The sequence below is a fragment of the Ascidiella aspersa genome, chromosome 5 (assembly GCF_963924565.1).
Source record: "Ascidiella aspersa chromosome 5, kaAscAspe10.2, whole genome shotgun sequence".
Classification (NCBI taxonomy): Eukaryota; Metazoa; Chordata; class Ascidiacea; order Phlebobranchia; family Ascidiidae; genus Ascidiella; species Ascidiella aspersa.
In genome coordinates, this window is record NC_139451.1 from 16086177 (window position 1) to 16102863 (window position 16687).

Genomic DNA, 16687 nt, shown 5'->3' on the forward strand with positions numbered 1-16687 from the left:
ATCGGCAAGCATATTGCAATTGTTTGATTATAGGCCTAGTTACATTATTAAATAAATTAACCGGTTTACTATCGCCCATCAAGTTTTAATCCAGGGGTGGCAAGAACGCCTAATTTTGGTATGTGTTAGACTGGTTTGAAAGTCGCAGAATGTCCTATATGGAACTTTCCAAAATGTCTGTTTTGCGAACTGGTAGGTTACATTTGCGTTTTGTTTCACGTCTTTTTAATGGACCAGTAAACATAACATAAAAAGTACGACCCTATATAACTTACTATTTTTGCCACTTTAAGGTAAATGAACGATAAAATATATAGCGCTTCGGCGAAGTATTGTTTTACAGGATTTCACTGTGACTAAAGGTTAACGCCCTGGACCTTTCCATCGTGCAATTCTAGCCAAATATATCTAGTTAAAAAACATTCTACGCTTATAAATGCAGTATTCTGTTTTGTCAAATACACAATTTTTTCGCGCTTCGCGCGCACCATTTTGCGAGCAGTCTCATTATCACATTACTTTTTGACGATGCTTTTTGTCATCATCTTTAAACATTTCATGCCCTGACCTTACGAAAATCGTTGATCGCTCCTAGCAGGCATGTCGCATATATAACCTACTTTATGTGGCCCGCCAAGTATATCAAATAAATATTGTGGCCCGCGATGCTGTCAACCTTGGACCACCCTGTCTAGTAAATAACGTTTATTTTTAGTGGGCTGGCTAGCAAACATCGCATTCTAAAGTTAAGCCGCGAACTACAACTGCACCATTTTGTTTTTACTTTTTTATGGCAACTTAACTTAATTAAATAAGATATTCCTAGCAAACAATTGAGATTCCTAACAAACAAAACTGGTGTAACTTATGCTTTACCTTCAAGTCTTTTTTTAATGCAGTGTTTCTGGAATACACAATTTCTCGTAGAAAGGATAGAAACCTAAACAACGTTCCAACTAAAATATCGCCATTCAAACTTAAGTATACATTATGTTAAATTACATGGCTATCGAAACACAAACATGCAAAAATAAATAACGTTTCTTAACTTGAAATATATTTACCTTTGTACAAGAACATATCCACCCTCGAAGAGTGCGATAACCACCATCATACTGACCAACAACATAGCGATGTAAAAAGCCGGGTCTTCAGTTTTTCAAGTTAAGACCTGGTCTTCAGTTTTTCCAATGAGTCCGGGACCATTGAATAGAAACATTTCTGCAAAGCCTGGAAATCATTCGCAGGCTGCTCTGGTTTGAACGTAATACCGAACAACCCATTAAAAGGCGCAAACAGTTTCGAATCGATTCGAATAAAAAACATAGCTTTCGCTTCTGCCATAAATTTCTGTCGTTTTCGACAAAAGACATTAAACAAATATTTAAAAAAAAACCTTGCCTTGGCGAAAAGCCATTGTTTCAAGTCGCTTGTGACGTAACAGAATATTTGAGAAACTACTGAATTTGGCAAACTTTTCGGAAATGACAGTCAAATCCTTTAAAAATACGGCATCAACACAACCATTAAATTAAGGAAATAACACACCTAGTTCATTTTTTTGGTAATTTTAGGGTATTGTGTGTAGCAAGAACAAAAGCAGGCACAAGGAAAAAACTGCATCAAAATATTGGCACTTTGTTTTAAAAGTTGTCACATTGTTATTTTTTTTAGTTTGTTGTGGTTTCGTGGTTAACACTATCAAAAAGTACAAGTATATCTGCATGCAATGTAGGCAACCAAAGCCTCAGGTGTAGGTCGGACAGCAGCATTTTTTTTGCTTTAAACATTTGCTCGACTATTGCTCTATGTAAGAGACAGGAAAAACAGTTTGGACCGGTGTTTCAAAGGCGATATTTCCCCCCTCGGGGGCTTAAGAAATACAACAGGGGTCGTTGCCGATGGATATAGGGGGACCATTGCACATTCTCTAATTCAGGGTCGGTATGCCAACATCACAAAAATCTAAATTTTCTAAAAATGGCGACTTTGAAACGCGCAAGACAGTCACAGTTAGACCACTTTTTAGGAAACTGCTTTAGTTAAAAAAATGCCGTTGTTACATCAATATTGGGTATTAGAGCTGACAGCGAACAGCGAGAAATATTAGCTGCGCCAAACTCGACGTTTTTAGCAAGACCGCTGTCAATTGTCGAATACGCACTTGCTAATCAGCCAACCCGAACCAATAACCAAAGAGAAAAAAAAATCCTGCGTTAAAAAATATGTTTTGCGTTTTATTGTTGTTTCGCATTAGCTTAAGACGGTTGACCTAATTACATTAAAAATATTGCCGCCTCGGACAGTTTGTAAATCCTAACAAAAACAAACAAAAAATGATAATATCACTTATAAAAATGGGGGTCTGCCCCTTCCCTGGATACGCCACTGATGATCAGCAACCCAAATAACCTAAGGGGGTCTCGGGGTGGAGTGGTATGAACACCCCTAGCGGGTACGGGCAAAGCCCAAACATTTTTACGTTTCGTGTATCAAAGACGCTAAAAACGGCGATTATCAGGAGGTTACGACTGTTTAAAGTTGACTGTTCGACGCTAGAAAAACGCAACACCACGTGATTTCCATAGGGCGCGAAACGCTATTAAGGCAATGGTTCCCAAAGTAAGCGCCGCGGCAATTGGTGCGCCGCAAAAATTTGCCAGGGGCGCCGTGAAAGCATGCATGCATGTCAAAATTGTTACGTTTTCTTGCGGTTCTGCTCTCTCGCTTGTAAGGTGTTGTTTTGGTCTATTCGTTTTATTGTAATACATTTCAACCATTTTACAACTTGAAACTTGCAAAATTCGGCTCGAGAGTTGCTAAGTTTTCGAAAGGCACTGTTAATAAAAATATTCGAAGTCAAATATCTGTAGTTGGCTGCCACCAGGGCCACCGCTAACGACACCGGCTCCCCGTGGATTGTCAATGTTTGTTCTGTCAGCAACTATCAAGTGTTTTCATTTAAATAGTTTTGGGGACAAACCTTGTGGCCCCTTGAGGCTCACGACCCCTAGTTGGAAACCACTGTGGTTCAGTCATAATTAACACATAAACACAGTGGTCGTACTGGCGCAAATGTGGCTTGGTCTATACTAAAATTTGTATAAACAGACGGAATTATATTTAGTGGCAAGAAATTCATAACAATTCATAGGTCTGGTCAGACCTAGCATAAACGTTTTGTGATTTGTTGGACACTATGCTGTAATTGCTATCTAATTCTAACTGTGAAAAAAATGTGCCTGACAAGCGCCAACTCAAAATTGTATTGTTCGGTATGATAAAAACCATAAGACAGCGTGTCACCTTTGTCCCTCGGAATGTTTCGCGATATCAAATATCCTGTTTTGTCGAAAGGTCGGTTGCCAGGGAAAGGTGTAGACTGCGTGCGGACGCCCGCCTCTGTTGTGTCAACAAGTTTTAGGCGTTTGCAAAATAGAAAAGGACATGTGTAAAATGTGGTCTTTATAATGCATTTAGCAGGTAGATCACCAACGAGAATTGCGACCGATTAAAACAGACATAAAAACCTGGATTCAAGATAAACCGTTTCACCTATAAAGTGCGATTTTCTTTTGAATTGTTCAGTTTTTTTGAATGGAGTTTCAATCGTTACATTTTTGCTCAATGTTATGACAACAAATAGTTTAGGAGATATTATGCTAGTGTAACGTCCAAAGTTAATGTGAAAAGGAAATCGAAGATTATGCGAAAATGAATCATGTGATTGTTGAACCATAAAGGTCTTCCAGTTAACACCAGTTGTTTAACCGCTATTATGGTTGTCATGTGGTTCTTTCCAAGTTCAAGAAAAATAGGATACTTATTGGCTTTTAATTAGTGTCCGCTGAATCGGTTTATGTATGGTTAATTTTAATTTTTACTTTTTTAAGTCTTTTTTCAGGAATCGTTAACAGACAATTACAAGCAAATTAATTAACAGTAGGTAATTTAGGTAATTTTAAGGTTTGTTTTTGTCGTAATATTTATGTACCCACTTGATATTGTTAAAGGTCTTCAAAGTCCACTTGAGAAAATCCAAGTGGGCTTTAAAATGCGGCCTGTTGAGAATAGCGTGTTGACTTTACTTTCACTATGAAAGGCACCCAGTAGCAATGAGGGAATTTTAACTTAAGCTTTAGCAAACAAACAAACAACTTTCAGACAAGTCGAGCATTGTTACTAATATAGTAGTGACCAGCTTCAAGCAGCACAAGAAAGTAGAACATTTAATATGAAATTTGACCAAAATAGCAAAGCACATTTAGTTGGGGTGAAATAAATTGATGCAAGTTATGAGTAGAGTACACTTCACAATCTAGAACAGCGGAGGTCTTTTTGCAAGCAGGACGAAATTTTAACTGAAGTGTAAATTATTATTACTTCACAACGCTGCCTGTGTGCTCTCTTGTATTTACAACCACTGCATTAGAAGTTTCATAAAAATTTCATTTAGCAAAGTTAAGTATTGCATAATTATTTGGTACTAATAAATCTCTTGACATTTCAAAAGTTACATACCCACTTTGTATATGGACAAATTTACAGGTGCGTTTTTTCTTAGGGTAAAATTGAGTTTTGAGTAGCGGTTAAAGGGGTTCACGGGGTGAAAAAGGTTCCACCAGGATAAACTCGCATGTATCCATATCAAGTTAAAGTGCCGTTGTGCAACCTAATGTTTAGCCTCGTAATTGGTGTTCCGATTTGTGGCTGGAATGTGAAAAATAAAAAATGAGAGATATGGTCTTATAGAAACCATTCATTTTTGCGCCTTTGGCATATTTGACAACTAAACTTTTTCGTAACTTTTGTAAGTAAGTTTTTTTTTATATATCTACAAAAAATTAAAACAACACATGAATAGCATTTTTTAAGTAATCCAGTTTGAACCGAAAACGAATTCGGCAACTTAAACAAAAAACGCGAAAAACATAAACAAACTGTTTTTTAAAATGGAATTTATTTTAATTAGGAGGTTTAGACATTATTTATAGCGATGTCAAAGTTGAAACGTGAGGCGATGGGCCAGTACAACTACGTGGCTGCCACCCCGGCTGTGGAGAAAAACTTAAGGTAAAAACAAAAGTGTATACTTTATTTAGTCTACTAACTTTAGCAAAATATCTATATAATAACTGTTTTCAAACTGTAGATATATTTTGCATATTCCATCAAATTAAATTTAAAATTAAAGTTATATCGATAACATGAATTCAACACTTGACAAAAAACACGTTGCCTTCTGTTAAATCAGCGTAGTCCAACTAGCGAATAAAATTATTTGGTTTTATATAGCCGGCCGACGTATTTAAGTTTTAGTTTTGGGGGACATATGATGTTATAATTACGTCATAGATCATAGTTAAAGTTAGTGTATCTTTAAAAAACCTGCTGTTCTCGAAATAATCGGTGTGCAATTTTGAAACTCACGCTTATTTAATAGAAGGCGCAAAAGAAATTGCCTTTATTTTGTTTACCTTGGCCAAACGTTTACCCAAGTATATTGACACATTGAGCACATGAAAAGATCCTTGAATGGCCAAAATCACGTAAAAAGTTCACACTGCAAAACAAATTGCAGTCTAACTAAATATTTTGACAGCAATGGCATTTCTAGACTCGGAGTCCACACAGCGCCTACCTGTTGACGCATATAAAAGATAAAAATAGTACAGGGTCATGCATTGGCATGTCACAATGAACAATGAAATCGAAGAATATTTCCGCGGGCCTATATCCATTAATTCGCTTGTAAACAATTAATAAGCGTTATTTTTAAATAGAAATAAGTTTGTTTTATTGGAAAACACTGAAAACAATTATTCTTGATTACGAAAGCTGGATATATAGCCCAAAATAGGATAGAGCAGACGAATAACTAATACGTGTCGTAGGGTGATTATTATTATTTTTTGTTTTATGTAAAAAAATGTGGTCAAACATTATACACTATAGATCGAAATTTTTATACACTATATAGGTCGAAAATTTTTCAAAAATATTTCAAGCAAAATCTATAGTAGGCTTTTAGAAATGGTCGTTCATTTTTAAATTTTATCAAAATTTAGTAGTGAATTACAGCTATTACAGCTGCCAACATTGTAGAAATCAAGCTTGTGTTACTCAGCACTTCGTATATTAATGCTTGCGTATCCAATGACGATAATAGCGAACGTACAATTTTCGCGCGGTACAAAGCAAATATCGTGTAGAAACGGTACAGGTTTTCTGTAAGACGGAAATTGAGATTTAGCGAATGATACATCATTTACAAACAAAAAGTTAAAAATAAAACATGACAAATTTGTTTTTTGTTTCGTTTTTTCTTTTCTTACGGCTGGCGTCTGCATTGTCGTCGTACTGATGCTTGTGCCGACAACTCAATGCACCGAAAAATAAGAGCTTTATACAGCAACTAAATTGGCCCGAAAGGCTAGGAGCTGAGTGCATTTTGTACGCGTACTACCGCGCCTAATCAAGTGTTTGTGCTTATATGATGCGTCGCGCCATTATGCGCGCACAAGAACGAAAAATAAAGCTACAGCGAAAGGGAAAAAACAAACATTATAACTGTTAGATATAATAAAGGCAGAACGAACCACGCAGGCCTGGTATTACGTTCAGCTCGAACTGCGTTTTAGCTTAAGATAGTTGTATAATTCTGTTTTGGACAAATATATCGAACTATATTTGCTGTGTCAGTTTTCTATGGTGATTTGTAATTATTCTATCTAGTATTTCGATAACATGCTACGGTCTCGTTAGTCTTCGCAATTATTTTTATCTTAAAAAAAAATACCTGACTTTGGGTTGTCATTACAACTTTAAAAACAAGTGACTAACGATGACAATACACTTATGCAAAACTTCATAGAACAATGCGTTGTTTAAAATATTTCCTAAATAGTTAAAAGTTTTTACAAAATGAATTATTTTAAGGTCAAAATTTGTCAAAAAATGTCTAATAGCCCTAAATAAGCTATAGTATATGTTTGGTTTCCAGAACAAAACCGAAGCACAGTTATCCCGATTTTTATCCACACGCTGATGTGACGGTAGAAATAATAGAACCCAACGACTTACAGAAGCTTTTCAAGGCAAGTAAAGACGATTTTAGAGTAGGACAACTAAAATTGTTTTAGCTTTATTGAATTAGATTGAATTGAAGTTAGAATTTCTAGTTTTGCAAAATTAGATTAGATATTTAACTAACTTTTTCGCAAAAACTAAAAAAATACTTCTAATCAATTCACAATCAGTTTAAATATTATTCCGTTTTTTTCTGATGGAATTTGGCTAAAAAAAGGACACAAATTTTTTTCAAAACAGTTAAATTTTGCAATAACTATAGCTGCTGTTTTCGCTTCGATTAAGCGATTCATACGCTATGACAGGTTCTGATTTTAAATTTACGTTTTTTATACTTTTCTCATTTATCACATAATGTTAGATGAAGCCACCAACCATGTTCGAGTCTAGCTACCACACTGACTATCGACACCCACCATCGGCAAATTTTGGTGGGAAGAAACACAAAAAAGACAAGGAAGAGCATTATACAGCGTACACACAAGCAAGAAATGGTAAAAGCCAATCAGGTATTGAATTTGATCATAAACCATAAACAATTGCGGCAGTGCAATTTTGCACTCTAATTTACTTGGATTGTATGAGCCCATGACTCAGGATGGCGAATGGAATGAATAAATGTTTCAACAATTATTTGATGTGAGGCACTACTCTTTAACGAGGGCTTCTTAAACTTGGGTTCGTTGTGATAAAACGTGATGAAAACGTTAATTTAAATTGACTTAAAGGCTGAAAGTTTTGATAAGATCTAATTAAAACCATGCTGAAGATATTCGCTAAATTTATTTCATACCATAAACTATTGGTTTAGCTTTGTCAATTTTTTTAGTTCTTAAAGTTCGAATCGTTATTGGAAAGCGTCTAAACAAATGTCAACATTTATTTCGCTTTGTACCGTCTATTGCAGGGGTTCTTAAACTGGGGTCCATGAATCCCTTGGGGGTCCGTGAGGTAGTTTTAGGGGGTCCATGAATGCCTACTTGAAATATTAGTGTATATTACAAAAGTTTACCATTTTCTCAAAGGAAACAGTTTAATTAATAATAAAACGGATTTGCTCTGTATGTATTTAGACTCCATTTCACTTTCACATTTTTTGGACCAGCAGATTTATGAAGTTTATTTGTATTGTGACGTAATTTTTGAATTTTTTTCCCCTACCGTGGTCCACGCAAGGCCCCCAAAAAAGTTAGGGGTCCGCGGTAAAAAAAGTTTAAGAACCCCTGGTCTATTGAATATTTTGGCCAAGTTTTAGTGGCACACTTGCGCACGAGTATGGCCGCAACCAGGAAGTTTCTAAATGTTACTTGTATATGATCATGTCAGGCTATAACGCAAATTTGTGAAATCAAATACAAAGTCCTACATCCGTCCTACGCACTCGTAGAGAAGACGCAGCACGAAGGTTTTAAAACTGACATGTAATTAATGCAGTGGTCGGCAAACTTTTTTTGTCGTAGCCCAAATTACTCTTTTCAGAGCTGAAGGCCCACTACGTAAAACCACTACGAAAACAGGGGCGGATTTGATTTTAAGGTAAAATATTACACGGCGCCTTAATGGCCAAAACAATGCTATACCATAATGACATTATGGCATAATGTATATAACATAGTATGAAACGAAGAATATATGCGCGAAGCGCGAAAAAAATTTCAATTAAATATAGTTAAGTTAAAAAAACAACTAAATATATATATATATATATATATATATATATATATATATGTATATGTAGACCACAAGACGACCGTACCACAATCCAAGAGGAAAACAAAGGGTGTTCTGAATGAGAAAATATCTCGAAATGCGGTAAAGAGTGCCGTACAAGCAGAAAGAAGAGTTAGAGAAAATGAATTTAAACCACCAAAGGTTACACGAGCACAATCCGTCGAGCCAAAAAAAAGAACCTACGCAAAAGACGAAGAAATTAATACTGAGGTATTGATAATTTTGTTTGATTTAAATGCATTGGCATTACATTTCGTTGTAAATCGGATTTTAATGGTGGTTTGTTATTCGTATAATTATTATATATATATTTGAACTAAATGAGGAATAATTCGTCACATCATTCCCAAATTGCAAACATGTTTTAACTGATATGCATTAACAGCAAACGAACGCTTAATATTAAGTTCAAATTTAGATCAGGGGATTTCAATATCTGGATTCAATCGAACTTCTGGTACACCGCTTTTGATTGCATTTTATGATTATTTCAACTCAGCTTTTAGTTTTGTAGATTACGTTTTTTAGTATTTAAAACGTAATGTTTCCATTTAAACAAATCTTCTGTGATGCTACCACAAACAACCCCATAGATTTGCAGGTCATTGCCACTGAACGTACTGCACAGCAACAATATTTTTTTTGCTTAACTTATTCTTTGTTAATGCTAAGTTCAGCGCTTTTAAAACGAGAATTCCATTTTAAACCGAAAATTTTGCAAAAACAAACTATACAAATACACCATTAACATGTTTTGGTCAGTTATTTGGTTCTCAAATTATGTTTTTTTACATATGCCTAAATATTTGCCACGAGTTTATGGTTGCATATCGCCGCATGAGTTATATCGACACACAAGCAATCTAAATTTCGGGGGTAGAGCTAATTTAAAAAGTTAAGAACCACCGCCTTTATGTGTTTTATGGGTCTTGGGATAGCAAGTGATGGCTAACTAAAACATTGCAATAACGTAGAAAGTATAGTGAGTGTTGAACAAAAATTATAGTAAATATATTGTTAAAAATAATTTAGTTTTATCGGGCACTGCTAAAAGCTAGAACTGGAAGCGAATGGAAACGACCACCGGACATCAGTTATGACGTAATGAATCCCCCAAAGCCGAACCAGGAGAGGTCCACCAACCCGTACGGTGCACATATGGAGCAGGGACAGGTCGGTATTTTTCTTATACTGTCGATAGAAAGAATTATACGTTACTTTTTGTCAGAAATTTCTATACACATAACATTTCAAAAATGTTGACATCAATAACTTGGTGTAGGAAAACCTGGGTAACCGCATATCTACGCCCAATTTTACAATGTGAACTTGTTATAGCTGCAAACTACATTTGTTTTCAAACGAGTTGAATGCTTGTTTCTTTAAATTATACAGATTGATTTCAAATCTTTATAAAGAGGGTCAAACTTAAACTCCGATATAAGCTAAATCTGACAAAACTATGCCTTTCGATTTAACGTAAGTGAAAAATCAACTACCTTAGGTATACATGGTACGAAATAAAATTAGTTATATTTTTTGCTGGTTTTGTAATCGAAATTTGTAGTTTATTTACTTGTATTTTACTTGTAAATTTAACCATAAGATTGTTTCTTTTGAAAGATCGTTTTTGCGTAATTTTACAGTCAGTCACTTTTAAGATGTAAAATAAACATATATTTTTAAGGTGTTAAAGATAAATGTATATTTTTATAATCGTATTGCTAGTCTCTAAACAAGTAAAAAAAAAAATTTTTCTAAATATTTAGTTTACTATTGGGCCCTAATATAATTGTACATTCATAGTGTTTTTCGTCAAACTACTTCGGGTTTTCTAATTATAATTATAACATAATAGTTACGAAAAAGTGTATTGATATATGGAAACTTTAATAGTGATAAATTCTTATTTGTGAGTTGTTATAATTGTATTTTTAGTTAAATTTCTGACTTTTTGCAATCTATCCAATTATTATTAGGTAGCCTTATAGTTTTAAAAATTTACAAGTATCTTTGATTGTGGGATCTAATTAGGATTTTATGTTATTAACAACTACTACGATCTTTCAGGAGAAAATAGCAAAGGATATGATAAAAACCAAACGTGTTAGACCAGCGACTGTTCAGTCCCAGCCTGTGTCGGTAAACGAAAGGCCGTCCACGGAAATGTCGGATGTAGAACCTGTCATCAAACTTCTTTCTAAACCCGTGACACCACAGAAGGGTAATAGACAATTTTTTGTTAAGTTAAAATATTTATTGGATATTTGTAAGAATAAAGCAAAGGAAAAAATTACGGCAATAATTTTGTGACTTGTAAATATCGACTGATGGTCTTGTGTTTGACAACTTGTTAATGTAACAACTTTTTGAACTGTATCTACAGTGTTTCTCTCAGAGGAATTATAAAATCTAATAATATACTGTATACTTCATGTTTTGCTTTTTCAAGTCCTCAGCCCGAGTAGAACATCAACACCCAGTCAAGTTCGAGCCGGAAGTAGTGTGAGTTCGCGATATATTGTCACCAGAGTTAAACGCCCGTCGACATCAGGTAGTAGCATGTCTTCCATAGAAGGTGACTACTTTTTGGAGACCGGACATCACCTGAACGAAGCACTGGAAACCATCCAAGAGGAGGAGTAAGTAGAAGTAGAAAATAACTTGAACAGTTATAGCCGCTAGAGTAGCACAAACTAGTAGAAGAGTATGTGTGGAATCAAATATCCCTAAAACACCCATAGAAATTTACAAATTTAGATTCGTCTGAAGGCGAAATATTTTTACTCGATTTCTTCAATGCGATTATTTAATCCAGTGGTCGGCCAACTTTTTTGTAGAGGTCCGAAATGCACTTTCTCACTGCGTGAAATCACACAAGGGCGGACCCTGGATTTTTGTTGATTTTTTTTTTTTGCAAGCTTAAAAACACATGTTGTTTTTAAGTCTTGCGCAAATATGGAGCAGAAACCAACCTGATCACGTATAGCGCAACATAAATTGTATTTTATAGTTTTAAATTGGCAAAACTCCTATCAAAAGGATACGTGGCGCAAAAAGCTCGAAAAAGCCTTTTGAATCTGTACACTCAAAAAAAGTTTAATTTCGTGAATCCATCAATTTTTGGATTTCGCTAAACGATGAACACCTAGCTTTGGTGAAAAAAGCACGACGAATGGTTATCCCTTCACATCCCCGTATAGGCTAAATGCGAAGCAGGATTTTTAGCCATGACCGTGATTAAAACTAAACATATATCGATCACGAATAAACGTCGAAGGAGAAATGCGAGTGGCTGTTTAACAGATTGTCCCGAGATTCGATAAACTTTGCCCACACGTCACACTACATTTTTATTGTTGTACAGCGTTTAGATTATGGTTTTCCGTTAATAAGGGTTCGAAATGGTCAACGTCGTCTGAATTTTATGCTCTGTTTTTTGTACATTGAGTATGTGTAAACTTGATTTTGCTTCTTTTCTCCTACACGAAATTTACAAACACAGCTGAACATTTTGTACAGAATTCAAGAGCAGCTTTTGGCAAAAAATGAAGAAGCAGTCAGGCAACCAAAAGCTGGATCTCTCCCCAAAGAGAGAAGGCGAAAACTAAGAAAGGTAGATCGAGGTTAAACATGCTAAAACGAGTAAACAACGCAATAAACAACTAAAATGTGCTTTTTAACATTAGATGGCTAAAAATTATAATGCATACAGTACAGTTAAATAAGCTAAAAATGACCAATCATTAAAATGTTTTCCGCCTTTGTGTTTGCTTCAGCCAGTACCGCCAGTGGATCTCTTTAAGCGCAAAGGTCCGGATTCGCGATTTTACGCTTCAAAAAAGAATCTGCGAACTCCCAACGAAATGGAACGTTTTCGCAAAGCCAGGAACCGTACTTACATGAGAAATGTAGAGCAAGCCGTACCAGAACTGGACTTTACGGACCACCAAGTCAAATACCAGCCGGAAAGGCAACTATTTCAGGTTTTTATTAGTTTACTTGTAAATAGTAACAAATACGCTAATTGTCGAAACGTGGCAATAGACATGTGGGTCGGCTGTTTCGCAAGCCATTTTTATTGCTATAGAACAGTGCTTATCTTTGGCAAAAGTTTTATGTTAATATGTCGAAGCTTAAAAAATAGCGCATTATGTACCTTTATATAGCGTCCTCCTAAAATGTCAGTCTTGAAAATAGAATTTTTTTACGATAGCGGATATCAGGGGCATATTGTCGCCTTTCAAAAATGAAACCTATAGGCCTACTGAAGCTAAAGCAGTTTTCTGCTATGATTTGGGTCCGGCTCCATTTGTTAAAAGCTTCTTCGAAGGTTGATCGAAGGTTGCTTGAAGGTTGCGTGTTCTAACAGTTTAGCCACAGCAAAATATTAAACGGATCTGAGTTTATTGAGAACATCAGAACGGCAATCAACTTACAGGAATAGCAAGTCCATGGTACAGTACTAACACAGTCCAGCATAATAAAGTCTGTCCGTTACATTATTTCAGTTGGTTAATTTGTCCAAATCAGTTCCAGTTACGATTTACTGATCTAGTTAAGATCCCGTCTCGTTAGGCTTTAGTACACATCGCCTGGCCATAAAGGCATTTAGCAGAGGCGTGTTAAAGGGTAACGTCTCCGACCTCTCTTGTTTATAAACACGGTGAAATGTTTATCTGCGTTTGCGTCACGTCATAAAGTTTGTTATAAAATATTAAGTTCTAATAATACCAACAAATAACAATATGTACTCTACACTACCAATTAGTTTTTTTTTGTGGAATCATCAAAACAGATAATTTATACAATGCAAACCGAGGACATAATAAAAAGGCCAAAAAGGCCAATCATTTTAGAAAAGTATTTAATCGGTTTTGAGCGTATGGATAGTTTCATTTTCCGTAATATTATGATTGAAAACGATTGTTGTTCATTTTAGACACGCCAATTGCTGGATTGTAGTTTAGTGTCCCAAAATAAATGAAACCCGTTAATTCGGGTACCAATTATTACTTAAATAAAATACGGTAAGTGTATTTTCTATGAGCCATGTAACGACAATTATATAGGTACTGAAAGTTTGGCGCTTTAAAGATTTATTAAAATACTAAACTATACAACAAAGGTGTTCTTTATATCAAAACGGAAAAATAATTATCTAATTTAATCAGGCGTGTGCTCCACCGGCATGGGGTCCACGGGTCCACCCCACTACCTTTGCCTATTGGTGGAACCCTGCTTTAAGTGCATTCTTATATAGTGCACGGCCTACAAATATTTAACAGAAAAGAAAATTATTTTTAGCAGCAATATTACAAACACTGACGATAAACAAATCACATAGTTAGGATTTCTCACACAAGTATCAACTCTTCCTTTAAAACTTCAAAATGTCCCGCAAGTGGAAATTCCTAACCGGTGGCGAACCTCTGATTGAGCACTTTTGTTTCAAAGTTTTTATTTGTAGAGAGCAGGGTTTTTGTATTAGGAAGTATATACATATATTCGTTTCAGCAGTTTTTGACTTGGATATAATTTGTTATTATTTTATAATTAATTGTTCCAGGATAATCGTCAATGCGGATCTTTATCGTAAACTATATACGTGTTTTCATAGGCTTTAGTTTATTTTTTTGCTTTATTGAAAGCAGAATTACCTGAATTAGTACCATAGTTAGAAAACAAACGCGCATTTAATTCCTAGGACGCTCGCTGGAAGATTCGTAAAGACGTGAAAGATGTGAGAGATAAGAATCTCCACAGTCTGGTTGACAGATTTGCCAAAAGGCAGGTTGCCGTGAATGAGGAAATGAAAACTCGTCTCGGAGATCCAACTTATATTGGTAAGCCAAAATTGAATATTTATTTTAACGCAAAATGACGAGAAGTAGCCTATATTTATAGCACTTATTAGTTTTCAATTTGTCGTTATACTTAAATCCGGTTAGGCCATTTGTTATGAGTTTAAGTGAATTGGTTAACCGTTTACGATTTTGAGCTGCGCGTGCATAAAAATGTAAAAATTTATAATTTTTAGTCCTGCCATTCTAAGGGAGACACGGGACCCAGCCCAATTTTTCAATAAATAAATTGTGATTAAAGCTTATGAAAACTGTGGGCACAATTTAATTAATGACACATCAAATCAAATCGGTATGTAAATGTTACATAAATAAATCTAAATTTTGGTACCAAAATGTATTTACTTGCGTTTAATTCCAGGTCGTGATCCGGTTAGCATCTATGCACTACAGGATGTCAAACATCTTGATAAACAAAACCCCCCACTTGGATTTCGAGTGGCTTATCCACAGCACAATAGAAGACGGATCACTCCTTCTTTAGGTTCAGTTCAAAGGGCAAGGAATTTGGGTTCTCACGCCCAGATATTTAATCAGGCGTGTGCTCCACCGGCATGGGGTCCACAGAAAGTTGACCACGGTATCTTTATGCCAGCAATGGCACAGAAAATTTAAAAAGTATTCCAAGAATAAATTGCCACATTTACTGCATTTGCTGAAGTTTTTTGATTTTGAACGCTGTTTAGAAGGTACACCGAAAAGCCATTGCAGACTCACCGAATCTGTCGATCAATGATGCAAGCACAGCAGACTAGAAAAACAACTAGCCTGCAGTGAGGTTCGAACTCCCGACCTCCGGTCAAGCCGGGACTGCGCTCTACCAACTGAGCTATGCAGGCTCAGAAGGGAACGAGTCGAGAAACAACCATACGCAAATGCTTGCTCAATCTGTTAGTACAAGCAACTTCATAATGAAGGGGATCGCCAGTATCATATCATTATACAACATATGTACACACATATATACAATGAAACATATGTACACACACACATATATGTGTGTACATATGTTTCACTGTTTTACAAGGCTTTGATTTCGGGCACCTATTTAGAACACTGCCAGACCCCAAAACAGAAATCTTTAAGATAATTTTTAATTCGTGGCCTATTTTAAAAATGTAATTATTATCGGCCGACAGAAATTATTTGTTCTCGAGAGATTTAGTTAATTAATACAAAACTTTTAGCAGATCTATCACTTTTTGCAGCAAAAATATCAAATTTATTTACATATTGCGAGCAGAGGAACCCCACCTATTTTATTATATAGGTTGCCCAAGGGTTTTTGTTCGATGTCTAATTGTAGTTATTCAATTACTTGGTCACCAGTAAGTACCAAATTAAATATGGTTCAATGAAAGATACACACAAATATGTGTTTAACAACTCTAGTCCATCCTAAAGTCACTTTTGAACATTTTGCCGAAAAAAAAAACAATGAAAGATACAGAGATAATCACATATATGTGTTTAACAACTTGGATCTAGCTTTTCTGAAGCTGCTTTTTGACCAACGATTACCGCTTACGTATTATGATTATGACACACCCAAAGGCATCGCAGACTAACCGAATCTGTCAATCAATAATGCAAGCAAGAAAGGCTAGAAAAACAGCTAGCTTGCAGTCAGGTTCGAACTCACGGCCACCGGTCATACCGGGACCGTCGCTCTACGAACTGAGCTACACAGGCACGTAGGGGATTGAGTCGAGAAGCGCCAAATTCTATTTTAATTGATAAACTTCGAAGGCATCTTCTGTACCATATATGGGTGCCGTTATCGCTGCCCAGCACGACTCCAGCAGGGCTTAAACACAGAAAACACATTGTGTATATGCATGTTTCAGTTGCACTTTTGTGAAGTTAAGACTTTTATGCTAAGTATATAGTCAATTTTTCTAAGAGTTTAATTCAAAATAAAACGTTTTGCGCATACTTAAGACTCCATTTCAAACAAATATAGATTGCAAATATCAAGATATCTCTAATATAGCTTTTTAAAA

At 35.6% G+C, this 16687-nt stretch overlaps 1 protein-coding gene across 1 annotated transcript; it reads left to right on the forward strand.

The window, feature by feature from the left end:
• The first annotated feature begins 4982 nt into the window (after positions 1–4982).
• LOC146145107 (uncharacterized) lies at positions 4983–16122 on the forward strand. The gene is made up of 11 exons (XM_083390019.1): positions 4983–5073; positions 7004–7097; positions 7451–7598; positions 8828–9030; positions 9853–9993; positions 10891–11044; positions 11273–11462; positions 12343–12436; positions 12600–12806; positions 14528–14666; positions 15046–16122. Exons 1-11 carry the CDS (start codon positions 4997–4999, stop codon positions 15297–15299), a joined length of 1701 nt encoding a protein of 566 aa, XP_083246145.1. The 5' UTR covers positions 4983–4996; the 3' UTR covers positions 15300–16122.
• Positions 16123–16687: the final 565 nt, after the last annotated feature.